The sequence below is a fragment of the Lutjanus erythropterus genome, chromosome 7 (genome assembly GCF_056507025.1).
Source record: "Lutjanus erythropterus isolate fLutEry1 chromosome 7, fLutEry1.hap2, whole genome shotgun sequence".
Lineage (NCBI taxonomy): Eukaryota > Metazoa > Chordata > Actinopteri > Lutjaniformes > Lutjanidae > Lutjanus > Lutjanus erythropterus.
Genome location: NC_139323.1, coordinates 41,959,638 through 41,977,652, shown reverse-complemented (window position 1 = coordinate 41,977,652; position 18,015 = coordinate 41,959,638). Strand labels below are relative to the sequence as shown.

The 18,015-nt window shown below is 39.2% G+C and overlaps 2 protein-coding genes across 3 annotated transcripts in view; one reads left to right on the top strand and one right to left on the bottom strand.

Annotated features, from left to right (window-relative positions):
* Positions 1–5,700, bottom strand: part of patj (PATJ crumbs cell polarity complex component) — a 146,381-nt gene extending 140,681 nt beyond the window's left edge. The window contains exons 1-3 of the mRNA XM_084723836.1: positions 5,648–5,700; positions 1,911–1,970; positions 1,648–1,826 (exon numbers count right to left, since the gene is read on the bottom strand). Of these exons, the coding sequence (XP_084579962.1) occupies positions 1,648–1,826; positions 1,911–1,932 (201 nt within the window). The 5' untranslated portion in view covers positions 1,933–1,970; positions 5,648–5,700. The remainder of the gene's footprint in view (positions 1–1,647; positions 1,827–1,910; positions 1,971–5,647) is intronic.
* Positions 5,701–6,464: 764 nt separating this feature from the next.
* tm2d1 (TM2 domain containing 1) lies at positions 6,465–17,054 on the top strand. 2 transcript variants are annotated; one of them, XM_084723835.1, is made up of 6 exons: positions 6,465–6,630; positions 7,637–7,710; positions 9,801–9,909; positions 10,205–10,296; positions 12,798–12,871; positions 16,687–16,927. In XM_084723835.1, the coding sequence occupies exons 1-6, from the start codon at positions 6,497–6,499 to the stop codon at positions 16,795–16,797; spliced, it is 594 nt and encodes a 197-aa protein (XP_084579961.1). In that variant the 5' UTR covers positions 6,465–6,496; the 3' UTR covers positions 16,798–16,927. The 2 variants fall into 2 exon arrangements, with proteins under 2 accessions (XP_084579961.1, XP_084579960.1); XM_084723834.1 differs by lacking the exon at positions 12,798–12,871 and having other exon boundaries at positions 6,484–6,630; positions 16,687–17,054.
* The last annotated feature ends 961 nt before the right edge of the window (positions 17,055–18,015 follow it).

Genomic DNA, 18,015 nt, shown 5'->3' with positions numbered 1-18,015 from the left:
ACATTTTAAACAGTTTTAAAGTTTGTTCAGTTTGTTCACACGAATGTACGTCCAGGCGCTCCACTTGTTTTCATGTTTGGACCTAATTTTCAATCAACAAGATTGTGACAGGATCAATTTTTCATCAATTTCTGATATTTTATGGACCAAACAACAAATCAATAAATCTTGAAAGTATCTGATAGATTAATTGATAATGAAAATAATCATTAGTCGCAGTCCTACAAAGATGTTTTCTTTGGCACATCTCTGCAGCACAACAATAATTTTGCAAACAAACATTTGGGTTTTTATCAAATATTGCTCCTGTGATTTGAATACTTTCGATTAATTGTTCAACTCTGAAAAGAATCACTGAAGAACGTGAAAATTATCACCAACACTGATCAGCTTCAGGTTTTTACAAAGAGATGTAGAGATGTAAAGAGAGAGAGGGGGGGGGGGGGGGGGGGGGGGGGGGGCTCTTCTATGCAAGGACGTTGTCGACAATAAAGAAAGACGTGGAGAGAAAAAAATGAAGCGTAGAGGCCGGGGGGTAAGTGGGGAGGAGAGAGGGAAAAAAAAAATCAATAGATTCCTCTGCAGGCTCTCTCTCTCTGAACAGGTAATGTATTAATGACCTTTACACTCACATTGTGGAAACTTATCAGTCTGCGGCTTATTTAGGCCAGGCTGACGGAGCAGGATCCCGAGCCATTTCATCAATACCGCCTCGACAAGGCCGTTACTCAAACCAAGACACTAGATATTAAAGCTTGATAGATCCGCAGAGAGCCGGGGGAAGGAGGGAGAGAGGGAGGGAGGGAGGGAGGGAAAATAAATAAAGAAAGAGAGAGAGAAGTCCCTGCTTCATATACCCTCCGCCGGCTTCCACCGACGCATTCATAGACTCAGCTCTGACCTTCGCAGCACTTAGAATATGAAGCCCAGCGTCAGTTATTGCCATTATCTTAATTTGGCCCGCAGATTGTTTATTGTAAAGGCTCCACGTCAGAGCGAGCGGGAGCTGAATACAGATGGCGATGCAGAGGGGAGTCAATGTCCCCCCCACCCCACCCCGCTAAAGCCCCACTGACAGGTCACTGTGTTGGACAGGAGGCGGCGGTGTACTGATACCTGATAGGCTGTCAACACCTGGGCGGAGTTACACATGTCACATTGGATGGGAAACATTCATCAGTCTGCAGAGCTGCTGCAACTTTACACTCCACATACAGCTGCTTATACACTCATATTTACATTAGAGCCAGTGAAACAGCTGCTGATGTAAAGCAACCTGACAAGAACAACCTGTCACTGACAACATTCAGTCTGCATCCACACACTGTTAGTCACATCATACTGAAATCGCTGTTTTTAGTTGTCTTTTATTTCAAAAAGATACCACATCAACAAAAGAAGCTCATCTAATCATGAACAAACAAAAACCTCAAAAAAATCAAGATCAGTTTCAATGTGCGTCAAATTTTAGGGCTGCAAATCGAACTTTTACCAAAATCAGAATATGGCTTTCTGCAATTTTCAAATCGCAGTTTCCTGTTTTCTGAGTGTTTTCGTGTCTCGCTTGGTTTCTGATCTGGTTTCTAATCTGATTTTTGATCTGGTTTCTGATTGCTGCAGGGTCAGGATGTGGTTTTCGTGTCTCACCTGGTTGCGGAGCTGTTTGATGGAGTGCTGCAGGGTCAGGATGTGGTTGAACAGAGGACTCTGCAGGGTCTCCCTCAGGTTTCCCAGGGTGTCACTGTGGGTCCACTCCTCCCTCTGGACCAGTTTGGCCTGCAGACGCTCCAGAGCTCCCAGTACCTGCTGACGCTCCGCTGACGACACTGAGGACAAACACAGGATGTAGAAATAACTACACATGATCATATCTGAGGGTCCTGACGTGATGAACAGCGGAGAGGATTTACCTGTCGGGACATTTTCAAACATCTTCGTCCCTCGCTGTCTGTCTGTTGTTCTGGATCAATCTGACAGAGAAGAACAGAGAACAACATCTGTTATTTCATTTTTATTTCAAACAGTGGAGAGCAGGAACCAGGGCTGTCTGATGTGACGATATACGATGTGACAATAGAAAAACGTATTATTTCATATTGTGCCCTGCAGTTTAAATCACACTCATGGATGCAGGCCAGGCAGGAAATCTGCATGAAGGCAACACAAACAAACATGGAGGACAGTGAACGTGACACAGAACAGAGTAATTCTGAACAGGAGAAGGATTCTGACCAGCTGAGACAAAACAGGGAGCTCGTACCTAAAACAGAGAAGCTAACTGTCACTCAGACGTGATTTAGGTATGAAAGGTCTGACAGGAGACTGTCATTTGCAAATATTACCACAGACTAGTGCTGCAACAATTAACTGATTATTAATCTACCATTAAATTATCCAACAACTATTTTGACAATCAATTAATCATTTTGAATCATCTTTTCATTTAAAAAAAAGTCTAAATTCTCTGATTTCAGCTTCTTAAATGTGAATATTTTTGGACGTCATGTTGGACTTTGGGAAACAATGATCAATATTTTTCACCATTTTCTGACATTTTATGAACCAAACAACTAATCGATCGATCAAGAGAATAATCAACAGATTAATCAGTTAAGAAAATAACCATTAGTTGCACATCGAAACTATTCATTCATTGAATTTACAGAAAAGTATGTTATATTGTGATATGAAACATTTTTGTGTACATTTTGCTTTTTGTTTTATTTGCGTTTGTCTGTCATTATTACATTTTTATGCTGCACATTGCTAAAGAGCTGCTAAATCTGCTAACAGATTTTTGTGTTTTTCAAGCACAGTAACAACACAGATCTGTCTATGGATCAATCATCTCTCTGGACATGAAATGCTCTGATCAGACATGAGATTTTGGTCATATTACTCTCCTCTAGCATGAACAACAAATGACTGCTGGGTAAAACACATTGTGAAGGGTTCAAAGTTATCTGTACTCTAATGGCTCACATTATAAATTCACCAACTCCATCATTATAACCACTGAGTCATGTCTTACTCAGCATTCTGACGCTCTGAGTTTTTCCACTGACTCAGTTTCTATCACATTTAATTTGCTGTGTGTTTTTATAATTCAGTGTTTAAAAGCCGACCAGGACGGGGAGGCTGTATATTTGTGCTGCTGGAGGCTTTTAATGTGAAACATCTGCAGGAAGTGTAGTTGGACAGACAGTAGCTCCACATCAAACAAGAAACAGTAAAAGAGAACAACTGGAATTAATTACTGACTGCAAACAGTAGAGTTCTTGTTAACCAGAGAACGTGTTCTCAGCAGACTGCGGAGTCTGACGTGACTACTGGTGGAACTGGACTTTATACTGGATTAATCCTGACAAACTAGTTCAAATGGAAGGAAATCACTATATGGCCCAGTGCAATATTAAAAAAAAAATTCCCAGGACCAGAACGTCTACATCAGTGGTGCCCAACCCCCGTCCTCAGGGACGTCTGTCCTGCATGTCTGAGATGTTTCTCTGCTCCAACACACCTGATTCAAATGATCAGCTCATCATCGAGCCTCTGCAGAAGCCTGACAACAACCTGATCATTTGAATCAGGTGTGTTGGAGCAAGGAAACATCTCAGACATGCAGGACAGACGTCCCTGAGGACCAGGGTTGGGCATCACTGGTCTACATCATTTAAAGTTGTTGTTTTTTCAGTTCAAAGACAATCAGAGAAACTCCTGCACGCTGTCTCACATTCTGCTGATATATTTATTAAATATCAACGTTTCGGACTAAATGATCTCCATCAGGTTCACTGGCAGCATCCAAACATTTCCACACACATACAATCTTTAAGACTGCCTCCATTTTCAATCAGCCAATCAGAGGAATGCTGAGACAGATCTACACCTGAATCTGATTAACGTGTCATCAGTCAGACAATCAAGCTGAAAAAAATTCAATAAATCTTAAATATGTATTTTATCTTAGATACACCACAAGTAAAAAAAACTGACAAAAGCAAGTGTCAGCATATATCATCATCCTATAATAAATATATCTACCCCCCGCAAAAAAAGTAATGAAATGGTCATCAGATGTGCATATTAGGATAAATATTAGGTTCACATCCATATCATCTAAATAGTTGAAGGAAAATAGTAAAGGTTAGGTCTAAAGTCTAATGACTTGTTAAGTCTGAATATTTTCTTCAACAAATACACAAGAAAATCTGTTTTTTTTTAAGTCAAATATGAACATATTTTTTTACTGAACTCCAGACTGCTTTGTTTTTGTTTTTTGTTTTTTCAGTAAAAGTGAAAAAATGAAAATGCAAGAACAATCCTTTCCACTAATCGTATCACGTATCGCAGTTTCAGTCAAAATAATTGCAGCTTTGTTTTTTTTTTACCATATCATGCAGTTACCATCTGAACAGGCCCATTTTTCAATAAGAGAACTCATCTTTCTCCATAAATATAGCAGCACTGAAGACAACTTTTACACACAACACTGACTGAAAATATGAAAAGTGGTGAATTTTCCCTTTAACTTTGGTTGCTAATCAAAACTGTTGATGAATCATTTCAGTACCATGTATTTCAGGAGTAAACCAGCAGCCACAAACACTCCTAAATTATCTGCTGACAGCCTGTTTGGGAAAATCTTTTCCCAGATGATTCACAGATGATTCTCCTCTCAACAACAACAACAACATCATGTTCTCCAGCAGTCAGCTGATCTGTCTCTGTCTCTCTACAGCTCTCTGTTTTCACTCTCAGCTCACCTGTATGAGCCTCACCTGCTGATTTATGAGACACCTGAAAACATAGAACCAAAGTTGAAGTTCCACATGTGAGCACAGCTGATTTCTAACACTAACATGGCCTCTGTGCTGCATTCAGGTGTCTGTTTCTGCACCACAGGTCGTTATCACATTGTTGGCTCAGCATTTATCAGCCTGTTTACACAGTCAGAACCACTTTATCAGCACATACAGGTGGAAAAACCAAACACACGCAAAATTCACAACCTTCACTTCACATAACGAGACAGAAACAAACCTGAAACTCTGAAATCAGTGATTGTGTGCGGGAGCCGCTCACCTGTGAGCTCACCTGAGAAACCAGGAAGTGAAACTGAGCGGCTCAGAGGGGAGGGGATGAAACCATACGACAAAACTAACTAATCAATAAATACATCACATTCTGTATATTCTGACGATATCATTTTAAAAGGTGACAATTAAACGCTTTAAATCAGTTTGTGTCAGCAGGTTCAACTCTCAGCAGGTGCATCAAACTTTAAAAACACAAGAAAAAAAACTCTTAAACCAAATAAAAAGAACAATTAACACACAAAACACATATTCCCCATTCAGCGACAACATCAAACTGAACTTTTCCGTGTTTTTATAACCGTTAACTGAGCTGAAACATCTTTAAACCGCTTCTCCTCCATCAGCCTGATCAGAAGTGAACAGCAGCTCGCTAACAGTTGGCTGTTAGCCGTTAGCATGCTAAAGTTAGCTCGTTAAATTAGTTCTAAAACAACTCGTGTGATGATATCTCGGTCGGATAATTAGTCTGATGATGAAACCGAGACTAGGCGATGAATTCATAGAAAACAGACAGATTTTGAATGGTTTAAAACTGGTGCAAAACTCACATGAACTGGATCCAGTTTGGCACAGTGTCGCTTTAATGCTGAGTTCGAGTACGGTCGGAAACATTGGCTCTTCGTAATGTTCATGTTCTGAGATTTGAATTGACGTGGAAAATGTGTGTGCCCTGTGAGACAAATTTGACATTTCTCAGTGATGTTACACATTTTCTTATTAGTTATTGAATTTTTTTATGAAATTGTAGTTTGTATGTCTTTTGGACATTTTTTAATCATTTTATTTAAAAAACATGCAATGAGATTACATAAACGGACAACGGTTTTTAGCCATATAAAATAAATATAAAGCCAAAAACACATATGTTATTGAAATAAAACGTTTACCTTACAAATCTGATATATATAACAATAAAACAACTACTAACAACTAAATAAAACAATTTATCTTACAAATCTGATATTTTCTCAGTACTTTCTAGAAGAGTTATAGTGTATATCTACAAATAATAATATAATGTACGTATCACAGCTAAATCACAGTTCTTCTGTTCATGTAAATGTTGTTATTGTTGTTGTTTTTATTTCACACACTCTTTGACGATGTAAACGTCTGTTTCCCACGACAATAAAACCCTTTTGAAAAATTTATTATAAAAATAAACTGTATGTAATATCATTAAGTCAGTGAAGTTCGCATTAAATGCAAAGTCTTGTTAGCCACTGAGAATAAAAAATAGAGTCAATAACACGCCGCTCACATGTTATTGAACCAGAACACTTTCATCTTGTAATATACATAAATGATAAACCTGTATTTCTATCTTTATGCGCTTGAATTGACATTTTTCAGATAGTTTTGAACGCATCACTCTGTCACGTGACACAGCATCAGACATGGCGGCCTCCCGGAGACGGCTGCTGTGTTTACGCTCCGGGCTCTGGAGTCTGTTGTTTTACTTCGTTTACTCTGATTTAAAGCTCGTCATGTCGGAGGAGGTGGACAGCTGTGAAAACCTGAGACTCGGACAGTATCCTTTGATTATTGATCAGTGACGTCACTCTGATTTGACGGACGATCACTCACCCGAAGGAGGTCGCAGCTAACATTAGCAACAGCTAGCTTAACGACGAAAACGTTACATTCACAAATATCAGGCGTCTGAGACAGCTGTTAGCAGCTGTTTTATTGTTTTTTGAAGACTTTAATTTCATGATATCGACTTTAATTAATATTCTGTAAAGACATTAAGCTTTATGTTTAAGTTACAAATCACAAACGGAAGTCTATCAGATATTCCATAAATCTGTCAGTACTTTAGATGTAACTACATATATATGATACTGAAGTCTGTCATTCGTGTCTGTGTTGTGTTTACTGCTGCTCTTTATTGTAGTTTTTGTCTATCAGAGAGGAAAAAGAGGAAAAAGAGGAAACTTCAAACTACAAACTGTCACTTCAGTTTTCAGCCTTCACAAACGGATCTACATTAAAGGGATAGTTCTGATTTTTTAACGTTCAGCATTCATAACAGAAGAAACAGTTTTGTTATTTTTGTAGGAATTATTCACGTGACATATTCTTAAAGAGAAAACGCTGTTGTTGCCTGTACTGTATTTTAACTGTGAAATCAGCTTATAGCAGAAGAAACTGTCAGGATAAATGTGTCAGCTGCTTATTAATGTTGAAAAGATGCATTAAAGGGATAGTCCACCCAAAACTGAAAATTCAGTCATCATCTCCTCACCCTCATGCAGACTGAAGGTCAGGTTTAGTTTTGTAGTCCACAAAAGACTACTGGAGGTAAAGTCTCCTAAAGCCCAGACATATCGTTCACTCACACGGTCACACCACACACACACACACACACACACACACACACACACACACACACACACACCCAGTTCAGACAGCGTGCACATGAACGTGTCGCCACGCTAAAGATCTACAGTGAAGATCAAGATAAAAACATGGTGTGAACTAACAGTTTAGTAGATTCTGTGTGTTTGGGCTCCTTCACTCCTCCTCTTCCTCAGGTATCTGTGTAAACCCCCAAAGATCGATGAAGCCACTCAGGAGCCGGAGAACTGCAAGGACATGACGGCCTGGGGTGAGTGATACACGCCGCCGCCGCCGCCGCAAGACGTCTTTATGATGCACTAATCATTCTGATGTCACATGATCCATCTGTGACCTGAAAACGAAGAAGGTTGAAAAACAACTGAACCCTCAGTTCAACGCTGAAAATGATGATTAGCCACTTTTCTGTGTCGTGATGATTATATTATTAAATTATTGTACAATGTGTGTTTGTCTGCAAAAGTCTGTCCCCAATATTTTGTGCCAAATGTTTAATATTTATTTAAGTGGAATATTTGCTAACAGAGCCCAGCAGCCCGTTTTATTTATTGTCTCAGCTGTCATGTGTAGTTTTAATACATTTATGTTTCATTTATTTAGGATATTTTTCATGTTCATGTCTGAACATGCTCTTTGAAAGAGTGTACTTGGATTATCATTGGGGCAACTAATGATTATTTTTACTGTAATTAATCTGTCGGTTATTTTCTTGATTAATTGATTAGATTAATCTTGTTTTGCCAACAAGTCAAAGATATTCATTTTATTGTCATAAAATTTTCAGATTTAATAAACTGGAATCAGATCAGGCTCGGGGTGGCCATAGGGAGTACCGGGGAAATCACCGAACGGCCGCTGCGCTCCTGGGCCACGGCGGCCGCGGCGCCATAAAAACCAAGCCATTATTCTAGTAAAAAATGCCCTATCGGAGAAACGGAAAAACGCTTTTTTACGCGCACGCGTGTGCATGAGGGCTGGTCTGGTGAAATCCCCGGGCTGAAAATGAGTCCCACCCCGACCCTGAATCAGATAATTATGACTTTTTTCTTAAAAATGACTCAAACTGATAAATCATTAAACGAGTTGGCAATTTAGTTAAATAATCAATAAATAAATGAATTGCTGCTATGGTTATTATACTATCATATTATCATATCAGTGACATTACAGTGGTCTTTAAAAATGATAATATCATTTATTGTAATTATTTGTGGGACAATATATCATCCAACAAAAGCAGTTATCATTTCCGTCTTTTTCAGATGTCTTTTTGTTGTTATAACATCTCGTGACCTTTGACCTCCATGGTCTGAAGTTTGAGTTTTTTTTAATGAAAATTTATGTTTTAAGGGTTGATATAAATTAAATATATGTAACTGATGAAATGTTTTGTTTTGCTTTAATTTTCAAATTTCTAAAGTGTCTTTTTGTGAGAAAACAGCCAGACAGTTCCAGACAAGAATTCACAACTTCAGACAATTTAAAAATCTGTTAAAATCCTTCACAATCTCAGACTAACTTTACCGACTGATGACGTTATAATCATCTTTGTTTTTTATGAAATGTTGGTCCTTTAAAGTTTAAAGTTGTGTCCCAGATGATTTAATCAGGCATAAAAAGGATCAGCTATACCCTGAGGACCCCTGTCTCACTTCCTGCTTTAAAAGGCAGGAATACTGTTGAAACACTGGTAAATTTTATATTTTTAGATAAATTTAATCAATAATATTTCTATTAGATGTGTCTCAACCATATCATGTCAACTCTGTCGTCCTTCTAAAACAAAAATCAATGATTTTAAAATGTGTATTTTGATTCACATTAAGAGAATCTGAGACACTTTAAAAAATAAAATGGCTGCTCACTGCGACGACGCTGTGAAATGAAAACGTGGAACATTTTGTCGATTCCGTCAGATCTGATGAAATTCACGTCTTCATTGAATAAAGCTTTTAATCACGAGGAGGTTGTCCTGTTACGAGGTTTAATAGAAAAGAGTTTGATCTTTTAAAATATGTTTTTCCAGCATAAAAATCAAAACACCCTCAAAATACATTTTCCCCCCAGAATGTTAAGAATGAGAGATGAACTGTTCCAACAACAAGGCAACTTAAAATAATAATACATGAAAATCATTAAAATATGTAAAAGTCAACAAAAAAATCACAAAAAGACACAAAAATCTGATTTAAAAAGTTAAATACAAAATGAAAATGAGCTGAAACAAACTGAGACAGACTCTGATCAACTGTCTGTGTGTGTTTCTCTCTGTGTGTGTGTGTGTGTGTGTGTGTGTGTGTGTGTGTGTGTGTGTGTGTGTGTGTGTGTGTGTGTTTTCAGTGGAGTGCCTCCCAGCTCCAAACATCAGCTGTCGGCTCTTGAACGGGACGGAGTTCAGGTTCAGCGGGGAGGAGGTGGGCTTCAACAAATCCATCCCCTGCAGGAACGTGTGAGTGCTCACACACACACACACACACACACACACACACACACACACACACACACACACACACACACACACACACACACACACACACACACACTTTCAGCTTCCTGTGGAAACAAATAAACTGTCGGCTGCAGCGTTGAATTATCAGATTTTTGTTACTTCATTCTGGAGACTTAACTGCATTTTGACAACAACATGAAGAATGAGACTCATTATAATTTATTTTGATTGATTATGATAATTATTATGTTTTCATTGATGATTATGAAAATAATAATCATGTATTTCCTCTCAGGAGCGGTTATTCCTACAAAGTAGCCGTGGCGTTGTCCCTGTTTCTGGGATGGCTGGGAGCAGACCGCTTCTACCTGGGATATCCTGCTCTAGGTACACACACACACACACACAAACACACACATACACACACACCACCTTTTTATTAAACATGTGACGACACCGGTGTTCCAGATTACAGTGTCCATTTAAGAACGTCACAGCTCAGACTTTGATCTTTACGTTATAAATATTTAGATCTTCTCTTACTTTAAAATAAAAAAGTTCAGCAGTTTGGTTCATGATTAAGTTTCAGTTTCAGGTCTGTCAAACACACTCTGACCCAGACACCTGCAGCTCACGTCCACAGACAAACTGTTCAGTAACACCAACGTTAAGTACACACAGGTTGTGATGTTAGCTCGGTTCAGCTAAGTTAGCCTTAGTTTGGACTTTTAGCTCCAGCTAACACCTTCATGATGATGTTCTGAACAATAATGGTCTCTGCTGTCTGCCTGAACTCCAGCAGTGATGGTGAGGCTCCACTTAACTGTCTGTACAGTCAGCCTCATGTCAGGCTGTGATTAACCAGCAGCCTTGTTTGAAATCGAACTCCTGCTGCAGCTGTACAGTCCAGACACTTTCAGTCCATCTGAGGTATTGATAACAAACTTAACAGTCGGGTTAGTGGATAAATAATGTAGTTTGGGTTTACAACTTTTTCCCAACGTAAAGGCCTTTACACACCAACAGTGACATGAATAAATGACATGAAATTATAGATAATTCACAGGTGAAATTTCAATTCACATCAAGCGTGACACAAATAAATTGTTATGCCTGTAAATAAAATGCTTTGATTTGATCAATTGGTTGTCAAGATTTGGCAGTTAATATTTGCCTGCTCCGGTGTTTGATTAAAGGGATAGTTCACCCAAAAATGAAAATTCATTATCTATGCATCCTCATGCTGACTGAAAGTGTTTTCGTCCACAAAATCCTGCTGGAGTTTCACAGGAAAACAGCTCTGCAGAATCTCCCAAACAATGGAAGTGAATGGTGACCAGTTTAGTCAACATGCAGTTTGATTGGTCAGATGTGTTCATGTCAGAAGCAGAACTCAGTGAAATTGTTGGTGAAAGAGTTTACATTGACTGGATACAGGTTTGAAAAATATTATAAATGTGCAAAATTAATTGCATTAAAAAAGAGGTCTGGTGTTAAAAAGGTCTTATGATTAGACAACAGGAAAACCGCAAAACAAAAACGATGTGACTGGACAGATAACGCAGAAAAGTATAGTGTGGTTTGTTATTTGGGTGAACTGGCCCTTTAATATCTCAAAGACATCATTTATTCCACTCAGAATCACGTGAGAGGAAGTAAATTTATCCACTGAGAGCTGAACGTCTGTAAAACCGTCGATTTTGGAAAATTTAGTTTGAGGTTTTCACATTCGTTCAATACAGTCGGGGTGTTTGTGGAGCCACCTGGTGGACACGAGAGGACCTGCAGCTCAACGCACTCGTCCTACAGGAAGTCTGACTGTACTGACGGAAACGGGAGGCGTTGAGTTTTAATTGTTTCCTTATTTTCGTGGATTTCCAGCCTGAATTCAAATTAATTTCAATTAGTCTTTGTTTGTCACTGATCTGCACACAACAGACCATAATAATCCAAAGAATAACAGTTATGATTACCAGAACAAGGGTGAGTTATTATCAGCAGCCTGAGTCGCTCTCATCCTTCTTTTAATGAGACACCTGCAACAATACAAAGGCTGAAAGGCTGCAAGAGAGTGTGTGTGTGTGTGTGTGTGTGTGTGTGTGTGTGTGTGTGTGTGTGTGTGTGTGTGTGTGTGCGCGCGTGTGCGTGTGCGTGCACGTGTGTGTGTTTGGATGGAGGACAGCTGCACTGATGAACACCTGGCCTGATTTGGCACCGGTCGGTCCGGACCGAGCCAAGCTGAGCCGAGTCGAGCCAAGTCAGATTTATTTATGAAAAATTAATTTTCCAGGCGGGTTCGTTAACGAGCTTCACACAGCAGCAGCAACCTCACAAACACACAGAGATATGACCAGAAAATAAGATTTAACAGTGTAAAGGTTTGATAGCGCCTCCTACAGGCTGCAGAGGTCATTACAGACTCGATATGAACAGACACCGTCCTGATGGTTGAGCTGCTGGTTAGTGGAGCTCAACATGTTCAGTTTACGGCTGCAAATAACGATTCTTTACACTGTTGGTTAATTATTATTATTTTGTCTATTATTCTATTATTACTCTGTTATTTGATATACAGTTTTTTTGGTTGATAAAATGTCAGAAAATGGTGCAAAATATTAATCAGTGTTTCCCAAACCTCCAGGGTTTGAAGGTTGACAGTTTTTAAATTAATTTGTTACATTCAACAATGAGGCAATTAAAAATCAATCAAAAAATCCTCCCCAAAACAACTGATCACTTAATAGAGAAAATAATCAACACATTGATCAATAATGGAAGTAACTGTTAGTTGCAGCTCTAATTTGAATGTGATTGATTATTGACTTGTGGTTAAACTGTCAGAGTCACTTTGTCCTGGATGAGATCTTTGTCTTGTCTGTGTCTGTCAGGACTGTTGAAGTTCTGCACCGTCGGTTTCTGTGGAATCGGCACTCTGATCGACTTCATACTGATCGCCATGCAGGTGAGTCACAGACCCGCTCACACAGGTGGGTTCAGGTCTGATCTCTCAGGTTTCTTCTTAAAGCAACGGTCCAACCAGTAACTGAGGAGAAACTGCTGTTTCACTCTTTACTGTGATTCTTTTTTCAAATTATTACTCTAAACGTTTCTGGTCAGACATTTACAGTAAAATGAGAGTCACAGGGTTCTTACAGGTGCTGGAAATCCTTGAAAACACTTTTAATGAAGTGTTTTAAGGTTTGAATAGTGCTTGGATTTTAAATTAAGTACTTGAAACTGCTTGAAATTGTAATTATGTAAGAGCTAACATTCAGTGAGCAGGTCCTTACTGAGAAGTAGACCTTGACAGAGTGATGCAGGATCCCGATGAGAAATGTAGGAAGGAATGAATGAAGACCTGCTCACTGTACATCATCACGTTTATTACACACTGACCTACCAAACATTTTATATATTAAAAATCATCTTATTGCTCCTCCAGACTCTATGATTAGAACTGCATCCATAGCAACGGTCCGTTCTTCATAGCAACGGTCTGTTCTATAGTAAAATAGTAAAAAAAAAAAAAAAAAAGAAAGAAAGAAAAACAGGCCTCCTCGGATGTTTTGTCTGCAGAGATTCAGTTCACTGAGATGGAAAATGGAGAAAGACATTTGAGACATCAGGAAGTGACACCAGAGGGTTTTTGTTGGATTGTTTGACATTTTGACATTAATTGTCTTTCTGTCCAAGAGTCAGATGTTCAGATTAATTCCACTGTCAGGTCTGTACAGTAAATATGAAGCTACAAATAGCAGTTGGTTAGCTTAGCTTAGCATAAACACTGGAAACAGGTGGAAACAGCTAGCCTGGCTCAAAGGTAACAGCTGTGTTTTTTTACTGTCAGTTTTGGCCGCACCGAGTCAAATCATGCTTTATGTTTCCATTATGAGTTTAAATGCACCGAGTTGCTCCGAAGTGTTTCAGAGTGTGACTGTCCTCCATGTCTCACCAACCACGTCAACCGTAACACACCCCCCCCCCCCCCGTTCTCCCCCTCAATCGAACACGTGTAGAAACCAAGCTTTCATTACAAACACACGTTTGTTTGCCTCATGATTACCATAATCTCGCAGAAACTGAATGTTTCAGCCCGTTTGTTCATGATTGATATAAACGCACCAAGACAGTTGCTGATCGATGGCGCAATAGTTCTCGTATAAAAAGCTACGTTTTGATCACATTTTTTAGCAAAGGCAGCGGCCAAAAATATAAACGCGTGCCAACCTTGAATTAAATGGCAGGGAAAACGCTGCTGTGCCGGACCGACGCGCCGACACGTGTGTGTGGAAAACTCCTCCTACCAGCACCTCTAAACCTCATGATCTCAGCTGGTTGCCCAGCAACTGCCCCAAGCCAAGAAATATTTTATTACTTTCGACTTTCACACAAACCTAAAAAGCTCATGAGTGGATCTTGAGTTAAACAGCTAAAAAATAAACTTTCAGGTTTGAGATTTTTTTTTTAACTTTATTTGAGGTTTTCACATTAAAAGTTATCAAATCCATCACTTATTTCATTCATCCTGCCACATTTGTGCAGTTCAACGGACAGAATGAAGGAAGTAAAGTAAAGAATAGAAAAGAAAAGGTGAAGCCTCTGTAGTCGATTCATTTTTATTTCTTTAAGTTTTTCTCAGCCTATAAGTGATTCTTCTTTCCATGTCTTGAATCTGTAACTGTTCACTTCCATGAATGAACAGGTGGTGATTTAACCGTTTTGTCAGTTGATTTTTCTGTCAGTCGACTAAATGATGAGGTGCTTCAGCAGAGTCTGTGACTAAACTCAGCTTTTAGTATAAATAAAAATAGAAAAGTACATTTTTACTGAAGCAGAACAGGAAGTAGAGCTGATGCTCTGACTTGGTTCAGTCCAATCAGAGAGCAGAGATTTAAACTCAGAAACACTCAGACCTGAGTGTAGCTGAATGTTTCCTCCTCACACACACAGACACACGCTGTGTTTCTTCTTTCATGTCCTCTTTAAGAGTGACACCTGTGATGAAGAGTTCCTTGTTTCCCGGAGGATCCATTTCAGCGCGGCGCGAGGCGGCAGAGGCTCATATTTTAGCGGCTAACTGCCCGGCGGGGGGGAAAGAGCACCGCGGCTGATGAATAAACAGGCGTCGGCCTTCTGATTATTATTTACGTCCATCCATCGTGCGGCGCGGCGTCTCTCTGAGGCCCTCAGGATGAATGATGCTTCCTGAAGTTCCTAATGGACTCAGAGAGGACGGAGACAGACGGATGGAGCGGGGGAAACAGGAGGTGAAGGGACGAATCGCTCCTTCCTGTTCAAACGCTTTAGATAATAGAGGCGGGAGATCCATCACAGGAAGGTGTGAAGGGGACCGGCGATGGATGGATGGTCGGACATCGTCGGCCATGTTTGACGGAGCCGGGAGTTTAAACCCGACTGTGACAGCAGTTAATGTAACCATTAACCCACCAGGCTGTGATGTACTGAACACCGACGTCCTGGAAGATGGAAGATTTTAAATCCCACGAGAACAAAATATCATTTTTAGTTATTTATCTGAACTTGTAAATATTTTAGAAAACAGAATAACCTTCAGCTCACTGCTGGTTTTGTAGAAATTCAACCAAATGAGCTGAAATTGCAGCAAAATGGAGAAGTTTTGACAACACTGCTTTTTCTTTCTTAATGATTTTTAAAACTATTACAGAAACAAAATAAACTCAACAAATCCATCATGGTCCATCTTCCACTATTCAAACAATCACCAACTCTAGTTTTGCTGAAAAAAATCTTAATTCATTAAAAAAATATATTATTTCTGTAAACGGAGTCGAAGTTTCAAATGTTATCAAATGTTCAAATATCATCCTGCATTCATGTGGTGTTTGAATAATCTAAAAAAATGAGTTCCTGACTGGAAAAGTCGGGTGAACGTCTGTCAAATCAGAACAACAACTGGGAAAGTCTGCGGAAACTTTGGTACATGAGCTGCCGAGTTGTTGACGTCACAAACGCAGAAATGTGGTGATGAAAGAAAATGTTTGACGACTTTAATTCACGCATTACGTGGCAGTTTTTTTGCTCACATGTAATTTGTGAAGTGGTTTAAGGTTGTAACTGTTAGCTGCTGTAAATTAAAAAAAACAGTTGAGACAACTCAAAACATCAAGGTAACTTTAGATAAACGTAAATCTTTGAGTTTTAAAAGCTAAAAAAAAGTCAAAAGATGGCGACATTGGTATTTTTTAGTGCCTGAAAAATGTAATAGTTTTATTGACAATACTAAAATTTCAACTTTTACTTTCAATTCAGTTAATCTGCTCAATAATTTTTAAATATAATGTTTTGAGTTTCTAATATTCAAAGCTTTAAGTTTATCTAAAGAAGAATTTGATTTGAGGACTCAAAACTCAAAAACCTACTGTAGTCTGTTGCCTTGAACTTTTGGGTTTTTTCAACCTTTTGTGTTTTTAGTTTATACACTCAGGATTAGTGAGGAAATTAACCCTGATGACAAGTCAGGTAAAAACATATTTTAATGTTTTTAGGAACAAAATCACTTTAAAATCTAAACTGTTTCAGAAACATGTCTCTTTACTGGGATGTTCGTCTCAGCCAATCATCACACAGATGCTACAGTAACAACCCTGTAGTTTGTAGCGTCCATGTTGTTTCCACATCATGACTTAAGGCTCATGAACACACCGTAGTCAGAATAACAAAGGAGCACTTGAATGCAGCATGATTCCCCACCTGTGTGTGAAGCGTCACCTGTTCTCTGGGTTCTGTCTCCCACAGATCGTGGGTCCAGCAGACGGATCAAACTACATCGTGGATTATTACGGAGCCCGGCTGACCCGCCTGTCCATCACCAACCAGACCTACAGGAAGCCACACCTGTCTCTGTGACCACACCTGGACACGCCCACACACACACCGACAGGAACCCTGTGAGTCCAGAAAAGACTTTGACTGGATTTTTTCTCCCTGAAGATGCAGAGCTGCAGGAAGTTCACAGCTGTCTGTACAGACGAGACAAACACAAAGTGTCCTTTAAAGCCTCATGTCTGTTTTCGTCCAGAGTGTAACTACAGTTAGTCTGTGAACGGAGGACGGCGCCGCTGCAGCTGCCGCAGTCAAAGAAACATCCAGAAAACTCTCAGATAAAAAAATCAACTTCCGGATCCTTAAAATGTGAATAAAACTCGACTTAATCGATTTGAGTCAGTTTTCCTTTGCCTGGTCTGATATCGATTCATAAAATCCCAAAATGATCTTTTAATATTTAAAACTTAATATATGTGGTACAGCCTGCAGCTTTTGGTGCGAGATCTCGTAATGTGAGATTCTGCTCATGTTGGTCAGAAAATTGATGATGATGTTGTTTGCACCAAACTAACTTTTCTAACATCTGGAGAACGAGACTTGTAGGTGAGGACGTCTCTGCAGCAGCACAGTGCTTCAGCATAATGATGTTTTAACTTTGTTTGTTTTTTAAAGCCATTTTTGTGATGTGGATGTTAAACTTTACCGTAGTGCAGTTTCAAACATATTCAAGTAACTGTGCGACTTCAATAAAAATGAGTGAAAACTTTGTGATTGTAGAACCCAGATCTGATTCAGACAGAAGAGTTCACAAGTTAAACTTCACAGTTCAAGGTCACACACACACACACACACACACACACACACACACGCACACTCTGCTGTGTGAGGACAGTTAAATATCAGAGTGTAAAAGTCAACCTGAGGACGGTTTCTCTGGGAATAAAGAAGCGACGATGGCTGAAATATAATTAATTCTAGAGGATTTCTGTTTTTTAATTTGTTCTGCAGCAGGAAGTCGAGTTCCAGCTTTCTGACTTGAGTCTGGTCAGCTCTGGAGCAGCAGTTAGAAAAAGTCAAGTCAAAAGTATCATAACTTTTTCGTTACCAGATGTTTAAAACAGTACAGTATTAATATTTAACATCTGATGGTATCAGAAGTTCGAGAAGATTTAAATAAGAAGAGATGTTAGTTTGTTTTAAGGCCTCAGTTCAGTTCAGAGTTTATTTTGTTCCTCAGGTTTGTCCAGTTTCATATCTGACCATATTGATGATTATTGTTATTATTATTGATCGTGTAGG

Coding starts and splice junctions, on each gene's coding strand:
- tm2d1 (XM_084723834.1), top strand. CDS start 6,497: ATGGCGGCCTCCCGGAGACGGCTGCTGTGTTTACGCTCCGGGCTCTGG. Junction 6,631..7,636: donor GAAAACCTGAGACTCGGACA/GTATCCTTTGAT, acceptor CCTCTTCCTCAG/GTATCTGTGTAAACCCCCAA. Junction 9,910..10,204: donor TCCATCCCCTGCAGGAACGT/GTGAGTGCTCAC, acceptor ATTTCCTCTCAG/GAGCGGTTATTCCTACAAAG.